The following is a 24509-nucleotide window of genomic DNA, read 5'->3' as shown; positions in this document are numbered from 1 at the left end:
TCCCTGCCAACCCTTTGTCCTTCCCCATAAGTAACCAGTTGTATTAATTTTGTATGAATTCTCTCTGTGTTTCTTTATGCAGATAGAGCAAATATGAATATAATAGTCAGCTTTTTAAAATTTAAGGACTTATTTAAAATTCTGATAAATGCATAATGTAACCTTAGAAGGTAACCCTAAAATGTCCAATATAAATAATAGAAGGGGACATTAAAACTGCATGTTTGGTCAGTGATAAAAGATAATGACTACAAGTGAAATGAATGATTAAACACTTCAATCATAGAATTAGTCAGGATGATGGTAATTGTTCCATGTCCTCTTTCATACGTATAATGTTACTGGTTTAGGTAACACACTGTTCTCAGCTGCCATCTGAATGATTTATTTAAAGTGACTATAGAATTGCTTCTCACGTTGGTACCAGACTTGGCAGTGAGATTTTAAGTTGTTCAAGTGCTTAAGTGTCGCTGTGAGCCAAGAGTTGGAGCTGTGTAGTACTGCTGGATTGTCAGGGATACCTAAGCCTGACTGCACCTGATGTTTAAGGGATGGCAGCAGTACTTCTGTTAGTTAGGACTTCTGGAAATTTCTGGAGTAAGGCTAATCATGTTCTACCCCATCAGTGTCTTTTTATCTTTTCTTTGTGTGTGTTTGTTTGTATTTGTTTTTTGAGCCAGGGTTTCTCTGCATAGCTCTGGCTGTCTTGGAACTCGCTCTATAGACCGGTCCAGCCATGAACTCAGAGATTCACGGGGATTAAAGGTGTGCGCCGCCACTGCCCAGCTATCTTTTCTTTTTGAGTTGGGAGTCTCACTATGTTATCTAGGCTAGTCTCAAACTCTTGGACTCAAGCCAGCCTCCTACATCAGCCTCTTGTAGCTGGCACCTCAAGGATGTCCTACTACACCTACTTTTCCTTTTATTTGAGTTTTAAAAGAAATGTAGTAGTTTGGCATTTTTGACTTGTGAAGTAAAGTGATTGTTCCGTTCTTTGGTGATAGATTCACATAAAGTCATTTAAATAAGTGATCTTTTTTTTAAATCAATTTTTTGGTTGGCCATCAAAATAAATGAAATTGTTATTATTTTGAAGCAGGGCCTTATATATCCTAGGCTGGCTTGGAACTTACTATGTAGCCATGAATGACTGAGATTTTGATCTTTCTGCCTCTATCTCATGAGTGATGGGATTGTAGTGGCTGCCACCATGCCCTGGTTATATGGTGCTGGGGGTCAACCCAGGGCTTCCTGTATGGTAGGCCAGCACTCTACCAACTGAGCTACACCCCTAGCCTTAGGTGACCTTGAATAAGGTGTTTAAATGAACTAACTACCAAGAACTTAGTTTTCTAAATGATAAGATACCAGCTCCGAGAAATTAGCCACATGTTTCTAGTCAGTTGTGAAGCTTGTTCCCACTGAAAGCTGAGAGGCAAGGCTTTCACATTCATTCCCTGCGAGTCCCTTGTTCCCTGACTTGTGATGTGGCTGTAAGATGCACTGGTGTTATCTTTATGATGGGCTATGTCTTTCCCTGTCTCAATTGTTGCTATATACAGTTGGATCCTGAAACTTGGGTCCCTCTGTAGGTTTTCACATCTAAGAACTTTGAGGAAATACATGAGTTACTTCCATTGCTAAATGCCTTACAAAAAAATTCAAGCTTATTTAGAATAGGGTGAAATAGCAAATTAAAATATTAAGTACTTTTTCTTTTCAAAATATATAGTTGTTCTCTACCTAAAATGGAAGTATGCTTGATTGATCTGTGCATGTGAATGGGGATGGGTGGGTGGACAGATGAATTCATGATCTTCTGCTTCAGCCTCCAGCTGTTGAGTTTACAGGCTTGTGATACCATTCTAGTGGGAAAACATTTATCAATTAATTATTTGATAGAATCTTTCAGAATATGATATTTGGAAGGGAGAGAAAGTACAAAGGAGGAAGAAGGTCTATCTAAGGCTTTGTCAATGATGAAAAGATTGAATGCTTTGGGAAAAAAATCAGCTCCAGTTTGTAGGAAATCTGTCCTCCCCTTCTAAATTTCTCACTTGCCATGTGTCATAGTTGCTTTCCTATTGCTGTGATAAAATAATCTGACAAAAACAACTTGAGAGAAAAGTTTATTTAGCTCATAATTCCAGGTCCATCGTGGCAGGGAAGTCAGCTGTAGAAGCTTGAGGCAGCAGCTCACATTACCTTCCTATTCAGAAATAGAACAAGAATGATGCACACTCATGCTTGGCTCCCTTGTCCACTTACATAGCCTAGGATTCTCCTGCTTATGGAGTGGTGCCACCCACATTGAATGGGCCTTCCCACCTAAGTGCCATCAAGTTAAATTGGATAGTCTCCCCACAGTCATTCCCAGAGACCAGTCTTTGAGGTATGTGGAACTTTTGTCAAGATGAGAGTTAGTTAACACTGACCATTACTAACCATGCCGCTTCAGTATAAACTCCTTTAGAGATTAGAGTCAGCTGTTTAGGGAAGAGTTTTATGATGGTGCTCTAGTCAGTATTGTTTCATTGTAGAGTGCAGTAGTTCTCAACCTGGGGGTTGAACAACCCTTTTCCAGGGATCACCTAAGACCATCAGAAAACAGATACTTACATTATGGTTCATAACAGTAGCAAAATTAGAGTTATGTAGTAGAAACGAAAATAATTTTAGGATTGGGGGATCACCACAACATGAGGAACTATATTAAAGGGTCACAGCATTAAGAAGGTTTAGAACCACTGGTATAGTGACTGCTGTGTTTGAGAGTCAAAGGTATGGAGGAGTTACAAAGGTAAATTGTTGTGTTTTGTAGCCCCTCACCTTCCCTTGTAGTGTTGGGGACTGTACTCAGGACCTCACATTTATGGTAGGCAAGTGCTCTACTACTAAGTTACATTGAGGCCTATTGTCAGAGTCTTCAGGGCTGGAGAGGTGGCTCAGCAGTTAAGAGCACTGTATACTCTTGCCAGGGACCTGGTTTCAGTTCCCAGCACCCACATGGTGGCTTTTAACTGCCTGTAACTCCAGTGCCAGGGCATATGACTGCCTCTCTAACCTCTGTGGGCACCAGGCATGCACATGTTGCTCATATATATATTCAAGCAAACACTCATACATATATGACAAAAATGCATAAATCTTAAAGGGAAAATAGGTTCCTTAATATCTGATTGATTCCTGCTCTGACATAGGCAAGTGTCTTAAAGACAGAGTTCATGCTGCTTAGTTTTCAGATGCCTGTACAATTGCTTTGTATGAAATGATTGAGATAACAGTGCTGGTTATTGCCAGGAGTAAATGAATTAGTGCACAAAACACCAGGCATTATCTAGCTTAGAGTAACTCAGCTGTGAGCCATTTCTGTGGCACTGACCTGGTAAACTGAAGTAGAAGAGTGAAGACCCCGTTGGACATGGTGACACACATCTTTAATCCCAGCATTCAAGCAGAGGCAGGTGGACCTCTGAGTTTGAGGCCATCTTGTTCTACATAGCAGGTTCTAGGCCAGCCAAGGCTTCATAGGGAACCCCGATTTCATATTCCCCCAAAAGAATGAGGACCCTCTATCTACTCACTTCTTACCCCTTCTCCTGGGAACACCATGGGAAGGCTCTGCAGACCTTGGGGGTAGGGAGCAAGTGGTTCCCACCATAGGCATCTTTGTGAAGATGCAGTCTGGGTAAATCCAATCCCTAAAGTGCAGTCTTTCTTGTGACTGTAGTAGTAGGAAGCTACATGTGGCATAATGACAGCACAGATTTTATAGTTCAACTTCATTTCTGAGCTGTACCATTTCTCTATATTTGAACATAAGTCATCCAAGTTACCTTTTACATTAGCCAGAGTTGTCTAGAGAACGAGCCAGTGGGACATGGAGATGCATATAAGTAAGGAGATTTGTTATAGGAATTGGCTCACCTCACCACAGAACTTTAGAAGCCTTTTCAGGCTGGAGAAGCAGGGTTGGTGCTGTGCAGTCTGTGCCAGAGGCCTGAGAACCAATGAACTGATAGTGTAAAGCTTGAGCTCCAGTGGTGGGAGCACAAAGGCTCAATAACGTGGGTCTCTTATTCCAGGGGAGGAGATGGGTGTTCCAGCCGCCCAACAAGAGAGTGAACTCACCACTTCTTTGTTGTTTTTGCCCGTTGAAGCCTTACTCCTTTGGGTGATGCTCTCACATTTTGAGGACAAGTGAGTTTTCCTTATTCAGCCTGTCTCTCAGATGAAACACCTTTATAGGCATGCCCGCTAATGATGGTCTACTGGTTATCAGGCCTATTCATCTAGTCTGTAGAAGGGCTCATGGTATGGAGCTGGCTGTTCATGAAAGGTAGCTTTGAGCTCTTATACATGCAGGCATTTAAAAACATTTTCTATTTTCATTACTAAGACCATTACACGGTATTAGAACCATATTTTCAAAGGATTTTGAGTGCTGCAAAGATTTCTTTCTATGGTGCTGGGGATTGTACCCAGGGCTACAGGCATGCTAGACAAATCCAGGGAGCCTCTACCCCAGCTCTACAGAGGTGTTAGACCGTCAAATGGTGCTAATGTTTTGGAGAACTGTTGTGGCTTTAGTGGAAATCCTGTCCCTCTTCTGTGGTTTGTCTCTTCCCATGGCCTCTGTGAGGAAGAGCTAGTCTTCTAGAAGCTGGTTTGAGGGAGGCACTTGTAGTGATCCTCAGGCAGGAATGGCAGCAGAGATCTAGTTAACACCTGTAGTCATGCGTTAACAGTTAGGGTGCTGTCTGTTCTGGTCCAAGAACATGTGTCCTTTTAATGTTGCTCAGGTGCACTGGAGGTAAGGTCTCTTTCTGAGTGACACTCAGCTCGTCAGAGAGTTAAAGAAAAGAGTGAGTTGCTGGGTGACATTGTGGGCATGCTTTTGAAAGCTCAGCTTTTACCGGCACCATTGGTCTGAGTATGGAATAGCACACATGTTTCTAACTGCAGTCTGTTCTAAACCTTTATGTCAGGCTGCTTTCTCTTTTTGCTCTTTTATCACATGAGAGGACAACTGGTGCTAATTGAAGGTATAAAACCTTATCATTAAGTACATTTGAAAAATGGAAACAATTAAAAACATTGTTGCAGAAGGCGCTGACAGTATCTGTATAAAGCCTGTGAAAATGTGAGGCAGGCAGGCAGCCAGCAGGAGACCGTGCAGGCTGAACAGTGCGTCTACAGGCCAGGCATCATTTCAGCACAGGTAGCCTGACTGGGGACAACAGAGGTGAAAATCACATTTTAAGCCCAGTGGAAATCTTTCACTCTTGGAGAAATTCAGAATATATATTTTAAACACATTTAACAATATAATTTATCAATAAATTTTATTTCCTATAGGTATAATGTGAATACAGGTTTTTATTGGTTTCAAAAAGTTTATATTAAATTGACAGTCCTATGAGAGAAAAATATAATATATCTTGGTTTTTCCTCAAAGCATATTTATAAAGACCTACGTAAATAGCTTATAGTAATTGTGGTCTAATTATTTAGAAACTGGGTTTCTAAATCTTTTTGAAGCCCATGTGCCAGATACCACATCATACATTGTTTGATGAGGTGCCCCAAGGAAATGATCAGACCAAATACAGTCATCTTAGTCAAAATGAGTTTACATGTTTGAATAGACTGGAGAGCAAGTAACCAAGCAGGCTGTTTGCTTAGTGTCCAGCAGCCATGCAGGGGTTAAAAGTAAAATTTATCAGACATCAATAGTTTATTGAAGAAATACTCCTTTTTGCTTCATAATTTGCAGAAAGCTGCAACTGTCAGTCATGATGTACTGCCTCTTGAAATTAGTCAATAGAGCAAACAGCAAGAATTGCTGTGGGCAGAAAATAAGCACTGTAATCATGACATAACTGGGGTCAGTGATTTATGGATTTCAATATAGTAGTAGCTGCATATGATTGAAAATTTACTAGGTCACTAGTGCACCAAAAATTTTATTCACAGCCTCCAGGCATCTTTTGAAATGTGCAACAAAATAAAAACCTCTGAACCTGTTTTGACACTGCAGACTCCGTGGATGACATGCCAGCCCAGTGAGTCTCATTTAAATGTAAATGTGTCATAAACTTTTGTCCTATAGTCTTAAAATACCATGAACTTGAAGGGACAGTGCATGTGAAACTGATTTACATAGCAAAGTAGAGAAAGGACCAGTAATAATGAAGCTTGGATTCTTTTATTTTAAAGCTGGAAGCCGAAGCTGTTCCTGAAGTATCTGAAAAATATGAAATTAGTTCTGTTCCCACCTTCCTGTTCTTCAAGGTAAGGATGAAAGAGGCACCATAGATGGTCCATCCAAGTGGCTCCTGGGACTGTATGTTCTGAGTCTTTTATCCTTTTCTCATCTCTTTGGTTGTTCCTGGCCTTGTACCTTTTTCTGGTACTCTCCTTTTGCACTGATGAGGACCATGCTTGTTGCTTGCCATGAGCAGTAGGCAGTTCACAGACCTGGAGCCTCCTGACCAGAATCCCGACTTCTCCTGCAGACTTAGTACTCCCTAACCCAGGTTTGAAGTGGGTTATTGAGGCCACATGCCTGGATGTGAAGAGGCATCTGGCTGGTTCTAGTTGATTAATGACTCCTTGGGAAGTGATTGTAAATCTTTGCTTCAGGGCACCCATGGGTATTACACAGCTCTCCAAAACTTCATTTGTGTTCAGTAGGTCCATTCAAGCTGGTCTTGCTTTGAGATGTCAGTGCTTACCAAACATGCTCCAAAATGAGTGTTTCTAAGTGAGAAGTAGTACAAGCAATTGCTAACCAGACTCTTTCATTTCAATAACAACAGGGATGCCTTTAAAAGTTGGCTAGAGCTATGTATTTCCTATAATCTTGGAGTCTAAAATATAGATAATGGTGAAGGAATGCCACTTTATTCTAAATGACATTTCAAACTTCAGAATTCTCAGAAAGTCGACCGGTTAGATGGTGCACATGCCCCAGAGTTGACCAAAAAAGTCCAGCGCCACGTGTCTAGTGGATCCTTTCCTCCTAGTGCTAATGAGAATCTTAAAGAAGATCTCAACCTTCGCCTGAAAAAGTTGACTCACGCTGCCCCCTGCATGCTGTTCATGAAGGGAACACCTCAAGAACCACGCTGTGGTAAGAAGCCGATCCTAATGACGAGAACAGAGTTCCTGCCTGAGTGGATGCTGTGGATGTGTGTGGAGTTAGGCGGGTCACATTCCCCGGTGTCATCATGCAAGGCAGTGGTAGCTGTCAGCGTGTACTATAGACTTGGAGGACATGGGAGTCCGGGGTGTGTGTGTGTGTGTGTGTGTGTGTGTGTGTGTGTGTGTGTGTGGCATCTTTTTTGGAAATCACCAGGTTCATGCTTTCTGTGTTTCATATCTGAGTTCTCAACTGTGAAGGTAACTTGTTCACCTGGTGGCAGAGCTGGGAGGCATTAGGTTCCAGCTGTCTGTTATATTGCTGTCTCTGTTAATGGTTTTTTCTTTTTTTTTGGTTTTTTGAGACAGGGTTTCTCTCTATAGTTTTGGTGCCTGTCCTGGATCTCGCTCTGTAGTCCATGCTGGCCTCGAACTCACAGAGATCCGCCTGGCTCTGCCTCCTAAGTGCTGGGATTAAAGGTGTGTGTCACCACTTCCCGGCTTGTTAATGGGTCTTTGACCTGTATAAGGTTTTTTTTTTTTAAGATTCGTGTGAGAGAGCGCAGGTATGAAGTGTGTGTGTGTGTGTGTGTCTGTCTGTCTGTCTGTGCATAGCATGTAGGCTAAGAGGCCAGAAGAAGTTGGATTGTTTAGAGCTGCAAGTAGAGGTGGTTGTAAGCTCCCCAACATGGGTGCTGAGAATGAAACTCTCTGTAAGAACAAGAAGCACTCTTAACCCCTGGGTCATCCCTCCAGCTCTTTTAAGATAATTAATTACTTGTCTGTTGGTCTGTCTGTATGAATGTATGTGCATGCCAGAGGAGGGCATTGGGTGTTTGTTTCCACTGTTCTTTGAGGCACCGTGTGTGGAACCTGCTAGGCTGTCAAGTCCCAGTTGTAGTCCTGTCTCCTTCCTCCGGGAGCAGGAGTCACAGTTGTTGACTGGACGCTTGGCTTGTTATATCCATGCTGGGACACACCTGCAGTCCTGATGGCTGTGCACCGAGCACCCTCACTCCTGGGCATCTCTGGCTGTGCAGTTCGCTGTGAACAGTTGTCTTCTGGTCTCCTCATCTTTTGGTTGAGATTTAGTAATTTAAAAGCTTGAGGGCTTTCATTAGGGCCTGGGTCCGCCCTGTGTCTTCTTGTTTTCTTTCTCTCTTGAGCTTGCCTGATGGCATTTTTCACCTGCTGCTGTCACTTCTGGTTGATAGCTGCTAGTAGATTAAAGATCACTGAGTCTTGGCTTATAGTCACGTACTTTCTGTGCGTGAGGGTGCTTGTAATTTTACCCTTAAATAAGTTTGGTAATTATTTGACCCCTCTGGTATTGAGCTTATGTTGTTTTCTTTTTACTGTGCCTACTACAACATTATGCTGCATAATTGAGTTTTTAATGCCTTTTGATGATTCTGTTGAGACTCTAAGGATATTTGTTTCAACTGCACTGGAGGGGATTTATTAAGATAGGTAGCAGTAAAATTGGGTATGCTGTTGATAGGATTACTGAGTGTCCAGTGTGACCGGAAAGAGCCATGCTGCCATTCTAAGAGTGTTCAGGTTAAACTCTTCCTCTGTGGTCAGGAGGCAGTCTACTTCTAACAGTAAAGCATCATGCTAAGTTGTATTAAAAAGATGAAGAAGTGATCCCTTTCTCTCTTAGTTCTGCCTGAAAGATTTCCCAGTTAAGCAATGATAAGAAACAGGCCGTCTTCATAGTGCTCTCTTGTTACTTTATTTTGAATGGAGGTTGCAACTGTTGCCCTCTCTGGTGCTTAATGTAGTCTAGTTAAGGACTTACCTTCATTCTAGTTGGAAGGACAGTAAAAAGGCCTGTAAAACGTGTACAAGCCTGTATGGCAGGCTATCCATACAAAGCTAGAGTCAATCCTGTACCCTGTTCTTTTTTGAAATCCAACAGTAGCACTCTCTTAATCTTTTCTAGTAACCTAGTGAGATTGGCAGGAGGCAGAATTGACTGGGAGTGTCGCCAGGCAGCAGAGAAGGGGCTCTGTGTCACTTGCTGTGCTGCAGCCCTGCACTGAAGTTGGCCCTGATCAAGAACTGGGTACAAGTCAGGTACCCCTTGGCTTTCAGCTGCTCTGCAGGTGCTGGGTGGGGTTAGTCTTGCGAGGCCTTTCAGTGCAGCAGCTGTCTCATTTTTCAAACACATTAGTGGCAAACATAGAAATAGTCATTTTAAAAAATTAACTTTTAGGTTAGCATACATTAGACTGTGATATCATCTTTTCCCCTCCCCCACACTATCTCAAGTCCCTTCCGGTTCCAGCTGGTTCTCCTCCTTCCTTTGGTAGTTCCTTGCAGGTTTTCATGTTGCTTGTACTTCATCCCTCTCTTTCCCACCCACTTAGAGTTCCTCCTTCCCTCCCCACTTCCCTTTCCAGTACTGTGACACACACACACACACACACACACACACACACACACACACACACACACAGAGAGAGAGACAGAGACAGAGAGACAGAGAGAGAGACAGAGAGACAGAGGGAGAGAGAGAGTCAGTCACAGGTGTGTGTACACATACACAAATGGACACAAAATTTTAAATCTAGTTTCTGCACACGAGGGAAAATGTGTTACTTGTCTTTCTGAATTTGACTTATCTAGAATTAGTCTTTTATTTCACTAAACCGAATTTATGACCTATTTCTTGAGTTTTTATGTTGTGACATTTAGACTACAAATAGAATAAAAAGATTTAAACATTTTAGAGCAATCTGAAAACAAGATTTTATAGATATTTAGATAATGAAAGAAAAAAGGTAAAGAGATTGTTAGATGCATAAGGTTTTAAACTGCAGTTTTTTTCTGTTTGGATGCCATCTTCGTAACTTTTCAAACAGTTCTAGTAGGTTTCTCTTTCCTGATCTTTTGCTTTCTTGTTATGTGTTGTCTTCTTCATGTGCGGCTTCCCTTCTGGTCTTGCTTTCTGAGCCTGCTTGGTGTAGAACTGTTTGTGTTCCATATTTACAGTCAGTGAAGAGAGTAGACTAGGCCTTCCTTAAAACAGTTCGTCTCTGTGAGCTCGGGAGGCTTCTCTCATGTAGCAGAGTGCTCTTTAAAGTGCTCTGCCGTCAGCACTGCTTTGTTCCTGGTCAGCATCTGTAGTGGAGGAGAGCTACACTTGCATTGGAATGGTAGCCCTGACCTTGCTTTGTGTTACCCAGAAAACTTGAATAACATTTACAGTGTATATCCAGGAGAGAGGGAGAGCCTGTTTGTCCTAGAACTAGTATAGGCCCCAGCTCCACCTTCTGCTGTACTTTTAGGCTCCATCTGTAGAATTTATGGTGACTTAAAAGCCGGGATTGAGAAAGTCTCAGGGCACAGACCTGCATTTCTTCTCTTCTGGTTTCTCATGAGGATAGGAAGAGAGCTTGCTTACCTTTGAGGAAGTTTCCTGAAGCACTGAGGTCCTTCAGTGTGGTAATGAGGTTATTGGGGGAATCTTGTAGCTATTGCAGCTCAAGCTGGTAGGTGTTTGGCTATAGGAGCTTCAACAGTGAGAGTCAGATGCAAGGCACAAGTGCAGAAATCCTCTTAAGGGTCTATTTTAGGTAGTTATTAAATGTGGCAGTTAGGCTTATTACTCATGTCATGAGTGGAAATGACTGCAGATAGAAATGGTGATTTTGTGGTAAATGAGTTTTTTTTTTTTAACTTTTAAGTGCTTCTATTGCATGCATGCATTTTTTCTTCAAGAGTGTATAAATATTTTGTTATTGGAATAAAGCCCTATTACTGCTTTATCCTTAAGCATAACATTTCCAATCTGCCACTTTAACCCTTAAAAATGAAACCCTACCAATCAATCTTTCTAGTCTGCATGTAATTGCCTAAAGCCAAAATAAAGCCTTTTCTCAGCCAGTTACAGTAGAAACGAGCTAATATATTGAGAGCAGAATAACCATCAGCAGTCAGCCGTTAGCTGTTTACTAATGAACTCCCAGATGAGTGCAAACATTCAGAAACAGTGTTTGACTTCAGGCTGTGCATGAACACCACACTTGAGTTGTAGGAAAAGCAGCTTATGTGCTGCACACTCATCCTGGTGCTTCATCTCAGCCGACTGCAGAGCCGGGAAGCGGCTGGAGCTCAGCTCTAGATCTGTGCTTTTAATAGTAAATGCACTTTGGGTGACGTCAGGTAAAACCATTGCAGTTAATATTATGTTGGATTTTATGATTTGATTTTATTTGAAAATAATTGCTGATGTGAGGAAATCCTAGAGGAATTTTTAATTGGAAGAATAGGTTGTGTTCCAGTGAATTAAACAATATGTTTCAGAGAAAGGTGAAGTGAGGAAGAAGAAGGTGCTTCAGACTTGGAGATGTAATTGATAAGAATTAGCATCTGGAAAGAAAAGTAATCCTTTTTTTTCAGTCTGGACTGATAGGTTCTTAACACTGATGCTTACAGCCTTTCTTCAGGTTGATAAGAGTCATGTTCACATCCTTCTTCATTGTGAACATTTCACCAAAGTCTAATAAACTCCTGGGACATAAATTTGTCACTATAGTGTAGAAAAAAAAATCATACTACACACTGTGGGGAATGTGAATAATCTTAGGAACACATCTGTCAGGTTGTAACATAAGCTGAGAAGGAATGGTGTCAGTCTATAGACAGTTCATATGTACCAGCAAAGATGGCTTCAACATTTACTGTACTGTGCCCACTTCAGACCCAAAGAGAGCACTTCTGATTCCCATCCATCCTGCTCAGAGGTGAAGAGGAGAGCACCTGCAAAAGTGTGTGGATGGGCTCACTAGAGTGGTAGGAAGGACTACACCTGGGTCTCACTGTGGTTAAAATAGCTGTCCTAGGTATTCTGGTCAGTCCTCTGATGGAGAGGGAGGGAGGCGGCCATGGAGGGCTTTGTCCCATGTCAGGGTGGAGCCTTGCCAGGCTTTCGGGGTTCTGCTCTTCGGCCAGTGCAGTGTCTCCAGTTCAAGAGCAGCTTTGATAAATACACAGCCCACTTTTCACTGCAGTTATGTTAACATATATGTTAAATTCTCGTTTTGTGAAGCTTTAAGTCATATGAGGGGTTTTAGCATTTATTTTCCTCTTAAACTATCCAGTTATGCTGATTTAATCACTGTGCAGGCAAGGTGGGCATTTCTGTCCCCTGGATACAGTGTGGTATGTAAGGGATGCTGAATTCTCTTATTTCCTTGTTCTGTTGCAGGTTTCAGCAAGCAGATGGTGGAAATCCTTCACAAACACAATATTCAGTTCAGCAGTTTTGATATCTTCTCAGATGAAGAAGTTCGACAGGGGCTCAAAACATACTCTAATTGGCCCACCTATCCTCAGCTCTATGTTTCTGGAGAGCTCATAGGGGGACTTGACATAATTAAGGTTAGAGTCTTTATAAAGACATTTTGTTTCGAGCACACTTTTCTAAAGTGTTGTAATAAATTGAAAGCATGTTTTCTTATTGCACCTAAGGATTTACTAAGGAGAACACAGTATTTCTGATAGACATTTGTCAGTATTTCACATTGGAGGTGGTCAAGGTGGTATATGTTGTAATAATGTCCTTCTTTCAGGAGCTGGAAGCATCAGAAGAGCTAGATACAATTTGTCCCAAAACTCCCAAGTTAGAGGAGAGGTAAGTACTAGAAAGCTGACAGCAGTGTGCCCTGAGTGTCTTCACAGCCTATAAATCCTGTTACCGCATTGACCTTTCTGAGTAGACACCAAGCATTTGGTGTTTGCCTGTTGGGGTCATAACTTGGTGGTTGTTCCTCAGCATCTTGTCTTGGAAACTTGGGTGCTCTCTGTTTTGGACTGGAGATGTTTTAGCACAGTTTAGCGACTATGGAGAACATAGTGTCATGGCCTGTGTGATCTGGTCACTTGACTGGCATCAGTTTTATTCTACAAGGAAGTTTGGACCCATGGTACTTCTATAATGTGAAGAGAGTGAAGAGAAAATGATGTGACCCATTGTCCCTATACTGATTTTCCCTAAAGATTTGCGACTAAACTTTGTTTCAAATTTGGGTGATTAACATTCCTGACAGCAAGTTAGAGTGTGCTTTTTGACAGGTGGCATATAAAACAGGAAGTATTAAATTCAAATGAAAACTGTTATTTTCAGCAGTTAGCGATGGTTGGAGGGCTAAGAGTGGCCTTCTTACCTTTGCGGCTGGCAGCCCTGCTCTGGGCTGAGGAGCATTATGCAGCATCGTGATGGGAAAATGTTCACTGATCCATCTTGGGAACTTCTAGATGGCTCAATATGTAGCGCCCCCCCCCCCCCCATCGAATAATTCCTTACAGAATTGGTTATTATTATTTTTTTAGTACTACAAGTTGATGGGCTTAAATTGCAACTTGAAGGAACATTCATTGCCTTAAAAAGCCACATTATGTTTTACAGTGGCTCAGGGAGAGAAGGAAATAAAGGAGAGTGTCAGTGCGTTTACTTTTGGAATACCACTCAAAGCTGTGAGCTGTCATCCTGCTCTCCCTCAGATATGCCTGCTACTCAGGAAGCAGAGCAGAAGTGGTGGGTAATAATTGAGCTGAGCCATTTGATATCAATTTTCTCTCTTCAGGCTCAAAGTGCTGACCAATAAAGCTTCTGTGATGCTCTTTATGAAAGGAAACAAACAGGTAAGGAACTCAAAAATGGTTTTATTTGTAATTTCTTTTGATGTTAACATCTGCAGCAAGGGGACAGTTAAGTCTTTTTTTTTCTAGTTTAGCTAATGAAGCTGTAGTGGTATCAGGAAGTTATCCAGGCCTTAATTGCTGCTTATGGAGATCAAACAAAGTAATCTCCATTTCGCTTGACTTTATCATCAGCGTCTCAGCAGGGTGCATTGCTTTCTGCTGCCAAACTTGGTCCGCTGAAGTGGTCAACACTGCGAGCACTTAGCTGATTCTCTCAATTGCTGTCCCAGTCCCTTTGGTTTGAAAGTGTGGACTGTGGGTGCTTGTACATTCCTGGTAGTCCTGAGCTTCTTGGGTTTAGGTCCTTAGGTCCTCAGAGTAGGAAATAAACCCTGACAGTGGCCCTTGTGCTCTGTGGTACCTGCTTGAGAAGTGAGTAACACTACCACAGTTCTCATTTGTAATACGATGGTTCTTGTGCTTGATGACAGTACATACTGAATTCTCATTAGTTTGATAGTTCCCCTTGCACTCATCAGTTGGCGAAGAGCTTATTCTCTTCTGGATTGGGATTAGATTGGTAATTTTGAAAAGCTTGTCCTATCACTTCTCTCGCATTTTACAGTTTTAACAGTTGAGTTTCAGCTGTTCAGCTTTAGGCAGGCAAAGCTATGCAGTTTGCTTTCCTTTCAGGATAAGGAGACTAAAGCTCAGAAGGGTGAGGTGGTGGAGTGAGGGTCTGTCCCGGTTCTGGATGAGCCACCCTGGGCAGGTGATGCCACAAGAGGCCTTTGCCTCCCTTTGCCTTTCTGTGAACAGACCTAATGATGCCATAGGACTGTTTTAACGTCAGGTTGCTGTAAGGGTTGCTGTGGTACCAACACAGTGAAGCCCATTAGTTAAAACAACTAACTAGTTAATGTAACTAGTATGATGGAAGTAATAATAAGACAATGCAATTTTAGCATGTTGGTAGCACTGTGTTAGGACATAAACTTGGTGACTGGGACAGTGCACTTATTAAAAATAAACATGATGTTAATAACTTATACTAGTGATTAAGTGGCACTCTTTTGCTCCATTGTTTTGGCACTCTTTTGCTCATTATTTTGAAAGCTGACTTTGGTTCTCCACATTTCTTGTGGCTGTCCAGGAAGAATTTGCATTTTTTGGAAATGGTGTCCTGGGAGCTTTTAAGATGTTCTGTATTGTCAGGCTTCTTTCCCAAGATAGCTGGGGCTTGGGGAATCTGTGGCCTGAAATAAAGCATAAGCTTTCAATCACTTCAAATGAGCTGATGCCACATTGCAAAGAGAAGTATAAAAGGTGTGACTAAAGGTCCATGGGATCTGAAAACAATTAGTTTAGTTCTTGCCACTGGCTTGACTATGTCCTATCACCTTGCATAACGCAAGGAAAGAGTCAGGTGAGTCTGTAGATGATCTGGGTTTGACTGAGGGGAACTTCTGACCTCAAGGATTTTCAGCTGCTGTGTGTCCCTCATCTTATAAGGTTAAAGCCAGAGTCAGTCTGTAAGTTGTTTGGGATGATGTCAGCCTGGGCCAGTACTTCAGAGTGAATGGAAGAAGCATGGGAGCTGGGTAAACACAGTGGCTGGGGTGCCAACTTGAGCATTCGCTGCAGCCACACTTACTGAGTCTGTGAAAAAAAATGTACAATGTACTTTTTTTTATATATGTAATTTAGGAAGCAAAATGTGGATTCAGCAAACAAATTCTGGAAATACTGAATAGTACTGGGTATGTAAATCTTGTTTTCAAATAGTATACTTAAAAAAAATGCAGCTTTTCAGTTCTGCCACTGATACATTAGAGTTTTAATGTCAAATCTACTTGCATGGTATTTATTTATTGACATATATTGTCCATTTTTAATAGTGGTTTTTGTTATTGTTGTTGTTTTAAAATGCTTTAACTTAGACCAAATTGGAATTTTCTGGCCTTTGTTCTCACTATGCATAAAGACATGCAGGGAGATGTTCATATATTCTAAATGTTATTTAGAAGCCTGTGTTTTCAGGGCTGGAGAGATGGCTTAGTGATTGTGTGTGTACTGCTCTGCAGAAGGTGAGAGTTGGGTTCCCAGCACCCATACTAGGCATCTCACAGCTGCCTATAACTCAGGTCCTGGGGGTGTGAGGCATCTGGCCTCATTTGCCTGGAGTAGGGTGAGCTGTTAAGTCTTTGTTCCTGTGGTGGAGCTGCTGGGATGGCTGCCAGGTGGGGATTCCCCAATTGATTTTTTTTGTGGTTAAAACAAACCCATTTATGTGGACATGTTTAGCACATGTTCTTTTGGATTTTCAAACATTTTGTTTATTTACTGTTTCATGATTGCTTCAGATTGCAGTGTGTGTTCTGATCATACTTTGAATAGATAACCTATTCTCTGAAGTTGCAGATCTGCATCAGGATGGAAGGCAGTAAAGCGCACAATCTGAATATAACCTTTAAAAAAATGGCTCTTCTTAAGAAATGCTGGGGGCAAGCAAGGTGGCTTAGAGGGTAAAGGTGCTTGCCCCCAAGACTGATGACCTAAACTTGATCCCTGGGACACAAATAGAGGGAGAGAACCGACTCCTACAGATTGTCCTCTGACCTCCACACAAATGCCTTGGCCTTCCACTATCCCCATAAATACATAAGAGAATTTTGTTAGCTCCTGCTGTAGCTAGTTTTGTCCATCAAAGACTAGTAATTTTGTCTTAGGATGACAAGCCCGATGATAAAGTCATTCCCCTTGCTTTATAGTAGGCTTTCTGTAGTAAGTTTTGTTAGCAGGGAATGCTTTTCTTGACTATATTAAAAACATTAGGTAGGTTTTTATGTTTTTTGTTTAAAGTGAGCACCTGTTAAAAAGCTTTTTCCCTTTTTCAGGGTTGATTATGAAACTTTTGATATACTGGAGGATGAAGAAGTAAGTTCTGGGTTTTTTGTTTCATCCCATGTTTTAGCTTTAGTCACAGGGTCTGGTGGAATGACTTCAGGATTCCTGTCGTTTCTTTAGGTGCGGCAGGGATTAAAAACATTCTCGAACTGGCCAACCTACCCTCAGCTGTATGTGAGAGGGGAGCTTGTTGGAGGATTGGATATTGTTAAGGTAAGTGCTTTTCATTGCTATTCTCAAGAACTGAAAATTAGAGTTGTTAAGCATCCAGCCTTAGTGTTGTCTGGCTCATCTTTTCTGCATCCTCACATTCAGCATCCTCTGTGTATGTGACTTAGTGTCTCATGCTTACTCCTGCTCTGACCTGTCTTCACATCCTTCGAATGCTGCCAGCTGCCAAGGAGAGCTAAACTCTACAGCTGAAGGTCCAGATGAACTCAGGACCCTGCGGTGCTAACTGCAGCATAGCCGCCTTCCCTATTTTCTTGTCTATTAGCCATCTTTACTCGGTTCCCCCAACTTTAGATTTCCTTGTATCATCCGTAATTAAATCTTTTTTTCTCCATCCTTCAGAGTCCAACTTCCTTGTAAATTTGTATACTTTCCCTGCCAGAAACATAGCTGTCCTAAAACTCTTAAGCTCCTTCGTTTTTTGTTATTGTAATTGTTTCTCTGGGCCATTTTCCTTTTCCCTATCCTACCTCAGGTACAGGAGTGAGGATGAGGAGTAGGAGACTGAGGCAAGAGTCTCTTGGCCCCCATGCCATATGGCTGCGGGTCACCTCTGCCAAGTGACAGGACTGTTAGCTGGTAGAGTGTAATTCTGTTTAAAGTAGGTACTGAATGTTACATGCTTCTTATTTTTCTGTTGAGACAAGATCTCATTCTGTAGTCCAGGCTGTCTTTGAGCTCCTTCTGTAGACCAGGCTGGCCTTGTAGCAGTCTTTTTGTCTGTCTCTGTCTTCCTAGTGCTGAAGTTACAGGTGTGAGTTGCTAGAGCTGGCCTTACATTCCTTCAAATCCTTCCTGATGCTCTGTTTATTTTAGGAACTTGATAAATGGTTATTAGGCAGTTAAAAAACTTTTTTCTTGTCTTTTAAATGGAGCTACCTTTTTTTTTTTTTTTGTGCTAGAAGGTGGCCTCATCTACTAGTAACTACTTATTAGCTGTGTTGGTTAATGTAAACATATAAAGGAAAGCTGCAGCTTTGGTAGACCCATCTCATCCCACTGCCTTGGATAGTGTGTTGAGGGGACATGTGTGACTCATGACAGTGGGGGCAGCTTCTCCTCAAGGGCTGGAGACTTCCCTCAGGCCTTCTGATTGTTTGGGGGAAAGTTTCTCTGAGTTTCAAGTGGAAAACAATTTTTTAAAATAGTTAAACATTATAAAATAAAAGCCTTAAAAACAGGCTTTTGCCGGGCGGTGTTGGCACATGCCTTTAATCCCAGCACTCAGGAGGCAGAGGCAGGCCTGGTCTACAGAGCTAGTTCCAGGACAGCCAGAGCTACACAGAGAAACCCTGTCTCGAAAAACTAAAACCAAAAAACCAGAAAAACAGGCTTTCACAATGTGAAGAAACTCAATATCTGGACCAGCTAACATGTCTATGAAATCAGGGCCCTAGGCAGCTGCAGGGCTGCTCTGTCTTGCTGGTTCAGGGCTGCTTTGTTTCCTGCCCAGTGTAGAATTTGATGGCCCTTTGAAAATAAGGTAGGGGAAAAAAAAAGAACTGTAGCTTTTGAGTAGCCTTGAAGCAACAAGGTAAGTGTGCGTTTGTTACTTTAATATCTAGGTGCATACACATCAAAAGTAGGTAGGTATCTTAGTAAGATACAAACTGTCTTTCGATTCTAGATGCTTTTGAGCCTGTTGTCTGAATGTCTCACAGCCCATGCCTTAGCCATGAGGTCTTGGGAGACCAGGAAGTAGTTTTAAACTACTCTAGTAGTTTTAAAATACTCTATGATCTTTGCTCAGAACATGTGCATTTGCAAGTTGATGCTACTTTCTCCCATTTTTTCTTGAAGGTTTTTGGAGCTGTCGCTTTGTATTTCCTAGAGTGCAGTTTTTCATCTGTTCATTAGTGTACATTCCATATGTTAATTCTGATTAGCCTCTGTTAGAGCTTTGGTACTTTTTGTTTTTGTTGACTGGGTCAGTAACTCTGACTTGTTCAGTCAGGTGTCCTGGAAAAGGCTGCTATTGACAGATACTAGGGGAAGTGAGGAGTGCTTGGACTTGGAGCCTTTGTTTGAGTGATTTAAAATGTCTAGCGAAGATGTCTGAGCTGTCTGCTCTCAGAGGAGAGAGAAGCTCTTCAGTGTATCAGAATCAGAGGGAAAGATTCTTATTGTTATGTGGAGTTCATCTGCTTCTCACCATTGCTTAGTTATAAACTTGGAGATTAGAAAAATGGACTATGGTGCAGCAGACTGTTAGCTTGTACACAAGGAAGAGAGAGAAGGCTGCCTGATCTGTTGTGTGCCTGAACTATGGCTGGCTAGGCTCAGTGGTTAACTTTGTAACCTGAGATTGTTTTGCCAACCCTCCTATCTGGATTCTAGATGTGCAGATTCAACCACTGAAGATAACACACACTCACACTCACTCTCTCTCTCTCTTTCTTCTTCTTCTTCTTCTTCTTCTTCTTCTTCTTCTTCTTCTTCTTCTTCTTCTTCTTCTCTCTCTCTCTCTCTCTCTCTCTCTCTCTCTCTCTCTCTCTCTCTCTCTCTCTCTCTCTCTCTCTCGAAGCTGGACTTGTACATGCTTTTAATCCTAGCACTTGACAGGCAGAGACAGGCAGATCTCTTTGAGTTCAAGGTCAGCCTGGTCTACATAGTGAGTTCTGGACAGCCAGAGCTACATAATGAGACACTGTCTCAACATTTTCTAGTCTGTTGTGAACATGTACTGAGGGAGTTCTTGCAGGTGTCATGTCGGGCAGAGAAGCAAACCAAGAAGAGGGAGAATGAAAACTTGGTTCAGATTGACTTGTCAACCTGGATCAAACTTCAGGGAGTCTGATGCTGGGCGGTTTATTGCCAATGTATTTAAACCCAGTATAATTTAGAAAAAAGTTCCTGGTGTAATACAGTCCCTGGTGCACAGTGAAGATAATTGCATCGAAACTCAAGCACATGTCATTTCTTCCAAGAAGATGGGTTCTAGAGACAGGCTACCTGTGCTAGCTTAAGGGCCTAAGGAAGGATCTAGCCTGGTTCAGTCATACAGATAGCAAAGAGGTTATTTGGGCTATTAGCCACCTCTGGTCCTGGTTATGGGAGCTAGGGGGAGCCCCTGGCTATACGGATAATGTAAGGGTCCATTTAGATTATTAGGTATCTCAGGTTCTGGTTGTGGGAGCTTGGGGAGCCTATGGCTATACAAGTAATATAATGGTCATTTAGATTACTAGCCACCTCTGGTCCTAGTTGTAGAAGATTGATATGGCCTGGCACAACAGATAACGCTGATCACCAAGCTATTAATCACCTCCACTTCCCAGCTTTCTGAATAGAAGAACAGGTTTTCCATCTTTTACATTGAAAAAAAACAAAAAACAAAAAAAGCATTCCTGCACGCTTAACATTCCTAGTTTCCCTGGAGATCTGTGGGTACACGGACCTTCATGCTCCCAACAATGTACCAGTGTTTTCCTTGTCATTATTTCCCAAGCAACACAGCATAATAACATTCACATTATAACTTGGAGACCAAGTTCAGCATTCGAGTGATGTGGACTGTGTCTTCTACACACCATCTTCTGTAAAGACTGTTCTTGGTCTGTAGTGAATCCACAGTCAGTCTCCATGAATACAAAGGTGGCTGTATTTGCTTTAAAATAAATTCTAACGTATAGTTTATGTTCATTTTTACTTGTGCAGAGAAAGAGGAGAGGAGAGAGAAGAGGGAGACTTGAACCCAGGGCCTTGGCATGTTAGGCCAGTGCTCTATTGCTGTGCCTTGTACTTTGATTTATGGTGTAAGAATGTTGACATGTTGAAAACTTGCAAGTTTAGCTCAGTAGATACCCTTTTGGTGTCAGATACGGGTAAAAGCTTATTGCTTAGATACATTTTTTTTTTTTTCATGATTGTACACTCACGCATACCTGCTTTTTTTTTTTTAATTTTTAGGAACTGAAAGACAACGGTGAATTGCTGCCTATATTGAAAGGAGAAAATTAATAAATGTTAAGCATGGTGTCGAAGGACTACAAGAAATATTTAATTACAGTGGAACAGTTGATGGTTTGGTCCTGAGAAGTGGACTAGGAGTAGGAATTGGTCTCACCCAGCTATGCTCTGCCTTTCAGAGCTGTGCTGAAGAAACATGTTACATTTTCCATGAAACATAGAAGGCAATAAACTCTTCAGATTCAGCTAAAAATGATTATGTGTAGAATTTATGTGTGGAGTGTCTTTGTAACGTACAGTCACTGTCACTAATTCCTTTAAAGCTCTCTCTTAACACATGGGCCTCTTGTAGCAATTAGGAAAGGCCGTCAGGAAATAAGGGCCTCTCACAAAGAAAGCAGTGTGCAGTAGAGCTTAGCAAACTCCTGTGCCAGCCCAATGGCTCCCCTCACTGGCCAGAGAGCTCTTCACAGCCTTGGAAAATGCAACCAAAAGGCTTATTCTGCTGACAGCGATGATGTTTATCCAGACCACCTTCAGAAAGCCAGAACACTTTTGTCCCAACATCCATTAGAGGGAACAGTAGTGACCAAGAGTAAGGAAGCACCCTTCAGTCTTACAGGACTACAAATTATTTTGATCATTGCAGTGAATATACTAATTATGCCTTCCGATAAGTAGAGAATATTCCAAGAGCCATGAAATTTTTTTCCTTTTTTTTAAAATTAAGTTTTCCATTCATTTACATATCAACCACAGATTCCCCCATCCTCCCTCCTCCCACCTCCAGCCCTTCCCCCCAACCCACTCCCCACTCTCACCCCCTCCAAGGCAAGGTCTCCCATGGGGAGTCAGCAGAGCCTGGTACATTCAGTTGAGGCAGGTCCAAGCCCCTGTCCCTGCAGAGTGTCCCACCATAGGCACCAGGCTCCAAAAGGCCGGCTCATGCACCAGGGACGGGTCCCGATCCCACTGCCTGGGGGTCCCCTAAACAATTCAAGCCAAACAACTATCTCACTTATCCAGAGGGCCTAGTCCAGTACCACAGGAGCTCCTCAGCTGTTGGTTCACAGTTCAAGTGTTTCCACTAGTTTGGCTAGTTGTCTCTGCACTCCTTCCAATCATGGTCTTGATATCTCTTGCTCATAGAATCCCTCCTCTCTCTCATCAATTGGACCTCTGGAGCTCCGCCTGGGACCCGGCTGTGGATCTCTGCATCTGCTTCCATCAGTCACTGGATGAGGGTTCTGTGATGTCAGCTAGGGTATTCAGCCATCCGATCACCAGAGTAGGTCAGCTCAGGCACCTTCTCGACTACTGCCAGTGGATTCCTGGGGACCTCCCTAGCACTCTGCTTTTCCCTATTCCCATGGTGCCTTCACCCATCATGGTATCTCCTTCCCTGCTCTCCCACTTTGCTCCTGATCCAGCTTGCACCTCCTGCTCCTCTAAGCTCTCATTCCCCCATCCCTTGCCCTCCATTACCTCCCCCTCCCCCAGCTTGCTCATGTAGATCCCATCCACCCCTTCATCGCTGGGCGATCCCTGTGTTCCTCCCAGGGTCCTCCCTACCAGCCTGTCTCCCTGGAGCTGTGGGTTGCAGTCTAGTTATCCCTCGCTTCACATCTAGTATCCACTTATGAGTGAGTACATACCATGTTTGTCTTTCTGAGTCTGGGTTACCTCACTCAGGATGATATTTTCTAGTTCCATCCATTTGCCTGCAAACCTCATGATGTCATTGTTTTTTTCTGCTGAGGAGTACTCCATTGTGCATATGTGCCACATTTTCTTTATCTATTCTTGAGTTGAATTTTAAATGTATATTTTTCCACCCTGACTTTACATATGTGAGAAACCCTTGTCCCATCATGCTTTGCTGGCACAAGCCTTACTTAGGATTTCTGAATTCACAGCTGTGGGATCTGGGCATTTGCTGCCTGTGGGATGTTCTTACATGATCTTAGCCTGCTGCTCTGGCTGTGAGCACTGTCTGTAAGAAGGAAAGGGTGTGTCCAGTAATTGGAATGCACACAGCCAGGGAGGGAGTACAGACCCAGCCTCTCCAGAGCTCTTGAGCTGCTGCTCCTAACCTCGGCCCTGTGATGTGCAAGGCGGAGGCACTGAAGTAGCCCACGTTTTAAAGGTGGTTGGGCCTGGCTTTCTAGGACAGGATGCCTATGAGGGGATTTTCTGGAGAACAAGGCTCTTTATTTCCACTTAAATGAAAATCAGTGTGTAAGTAAAACTTAAATGCAGATAGATGTTCTTACCAAGGTGTGGCTTCCCGTGTACCTCATGGAGGTCTGACTATATTAGTCACTCTACTGTGGCTGAGTTAAACACTTGTGACCAAGGCATTTTATAGAAGAAAGGATTTATTTGGGCAGGGATTTATGATGTAAGCCATAGGCATGGTGTCTGGAGCAGAAGCTGAGGATTCACATCTTGAACCTTAAGCATGAAGCAGAGATAGAGGACTTAAATGATGTAACCCTTAAACTCCCAGAGCCCGTCCCCAGTGACATACTTCCTCACACAAGGCCACCTAAACCTCCCGAAGAGCACCATCAACTGGGGATGAAGGGCTAAAGCTGGAGACCATGGGGACATCTGCAGGAAGGTTTTCTTAGGTTCCCAAACTGAAATTATTTGTACATGGCTTTTAGGGTTTTTTTTTTTTTTTAAATCTACAAATGCTCTCCTATTCCACCTTATCCTAAGTATTCTAGCTTCATCTCTGTTACTGTGAGATCACCCTGACAAAAACTAACTAACTTGGGTGAGAAATGGTTTATTTGGTTACAGTACCAGACCACAGCTCATTATTGTACAGAAGTCAGGTCAGGAGCTTGAAGCAAGCAGCAAGAACAAGGTGAGAATTCATGCGTGCATTCCTTGTGGCTTTTACACAGTTCAGGGCCCAGTCCTCAGAACAGTGCCATTCACAGTGGGCTGGGTCTTCCTGCCTCAGCTAACCTAATTAAGACAATTCCTTGCACACACACCCACACTGGAAAATCCTCACGTAGATTTTCTTCTCAGGTGATTGACAAGACTCGTCAACACGTACCTTTGTGACTAGATTGATATAGTGTTCCCCCACATTGAAATAAAATGTCTAACTTTTAATATAAGTAACCAAACCAATTTAATATATTTTTATTTGAAAATTTCATAGAACGGGTTTTGATCATGTTTGCCCTCTACTCTTCTCCCCAACTCCTTCCAGGACTACCCATCCTCCCTGCCCGCTTCTTTGTGTCTTATTTATCCCCTCTCTCCCTCTCCTCCCTTCCTTATTATCTTACCCTAGTTTATTTTATTAATTCCTAATTAATTTTATTTTATTAATTCCTTAAAATCTGTTATTTGTTCTCTTGACCCCAGGATAAGTAGGTGGTAACAGTGAGGCAGGGAGCCATTGGGGTGATTAAGAGATCTTGACTGGTGGCTGCTCCTAGCCTGGTTTTATTAGATATAATTTGGAAGTAAAGAGTTTGGGGGGTCCAGTTGAACTTCTGTTGTCAGACTTTCTAGCAGAAGAGAGTTTGTGAATGGGCTGAAGACAGCCTGATTTTGTAGACACCTTTTGTCAAAGTTGAAGTCCAGCGACATTCACTTACTTCCTGGGGAAAGGCTGCAGTATTGTTTGGATGTTTTATTTG

The 24509-nt window shown here is 42.4% G+C and overlaps 1 protein-coding gene across 1 annotated transcript in view; it reads left to right on the top strand.

The window, feature by feature from the left end:
* The window catches only part of Glrx3 (glutaredoxin 3), a 31371-nt gene extending 10274 nt beyond the window's left edge, over nt 1-21097 (top strand). The window contains exons 3-11 of the mRNA XM_059265065.1: nt 6220-6294; nt 6934-7135; nt 12359-12531; nt 12723-12784; nt 13737-13794; nt 15502-15554; nt 16692-16731; nt 16822-16914; nt 20842-21097. Of these exons, the coding sequence (XP_059121048.1) occupies nt 6220-6294; nt 6934-7135; nt 12359-12531; nt 12723-12784; nt 13737-13794; nt 15502-15554; nt 16692-16731; nt 16822-16914; nt 20842-20892 (807 nt within the window). The 3' untranslated portion in view covers nt 20893-21097. The remainder of the gene's footprint in view (nt 1-6219; nt 6295-6933; nt 7136-12358; nt 12532-12722; nt 12785-13736; nt 13795-15501; nt 15555-16691; nt 16732-16821; nt 16915-20841) is intronic.
* Nucleotides 21098-24509: the final 3412 nt, after the last annotated feature.

Source organism: Peromyscus eremicus, chromosome 1, assembly GCF_949786415.1.
Source record: "Peromyscus eremicus chromosome 1, PerEre_H2_v1, whole genome shotgun sequence".
NCBI lineage: Eukaryota > Metazoa > Chordata > Mammalia > Rodentia > Cricetidae > Peromyscus > Peromyscus eremicus.
This window is presented reverse-complemented; position numbering and strand designations above follow the sequence as displayed.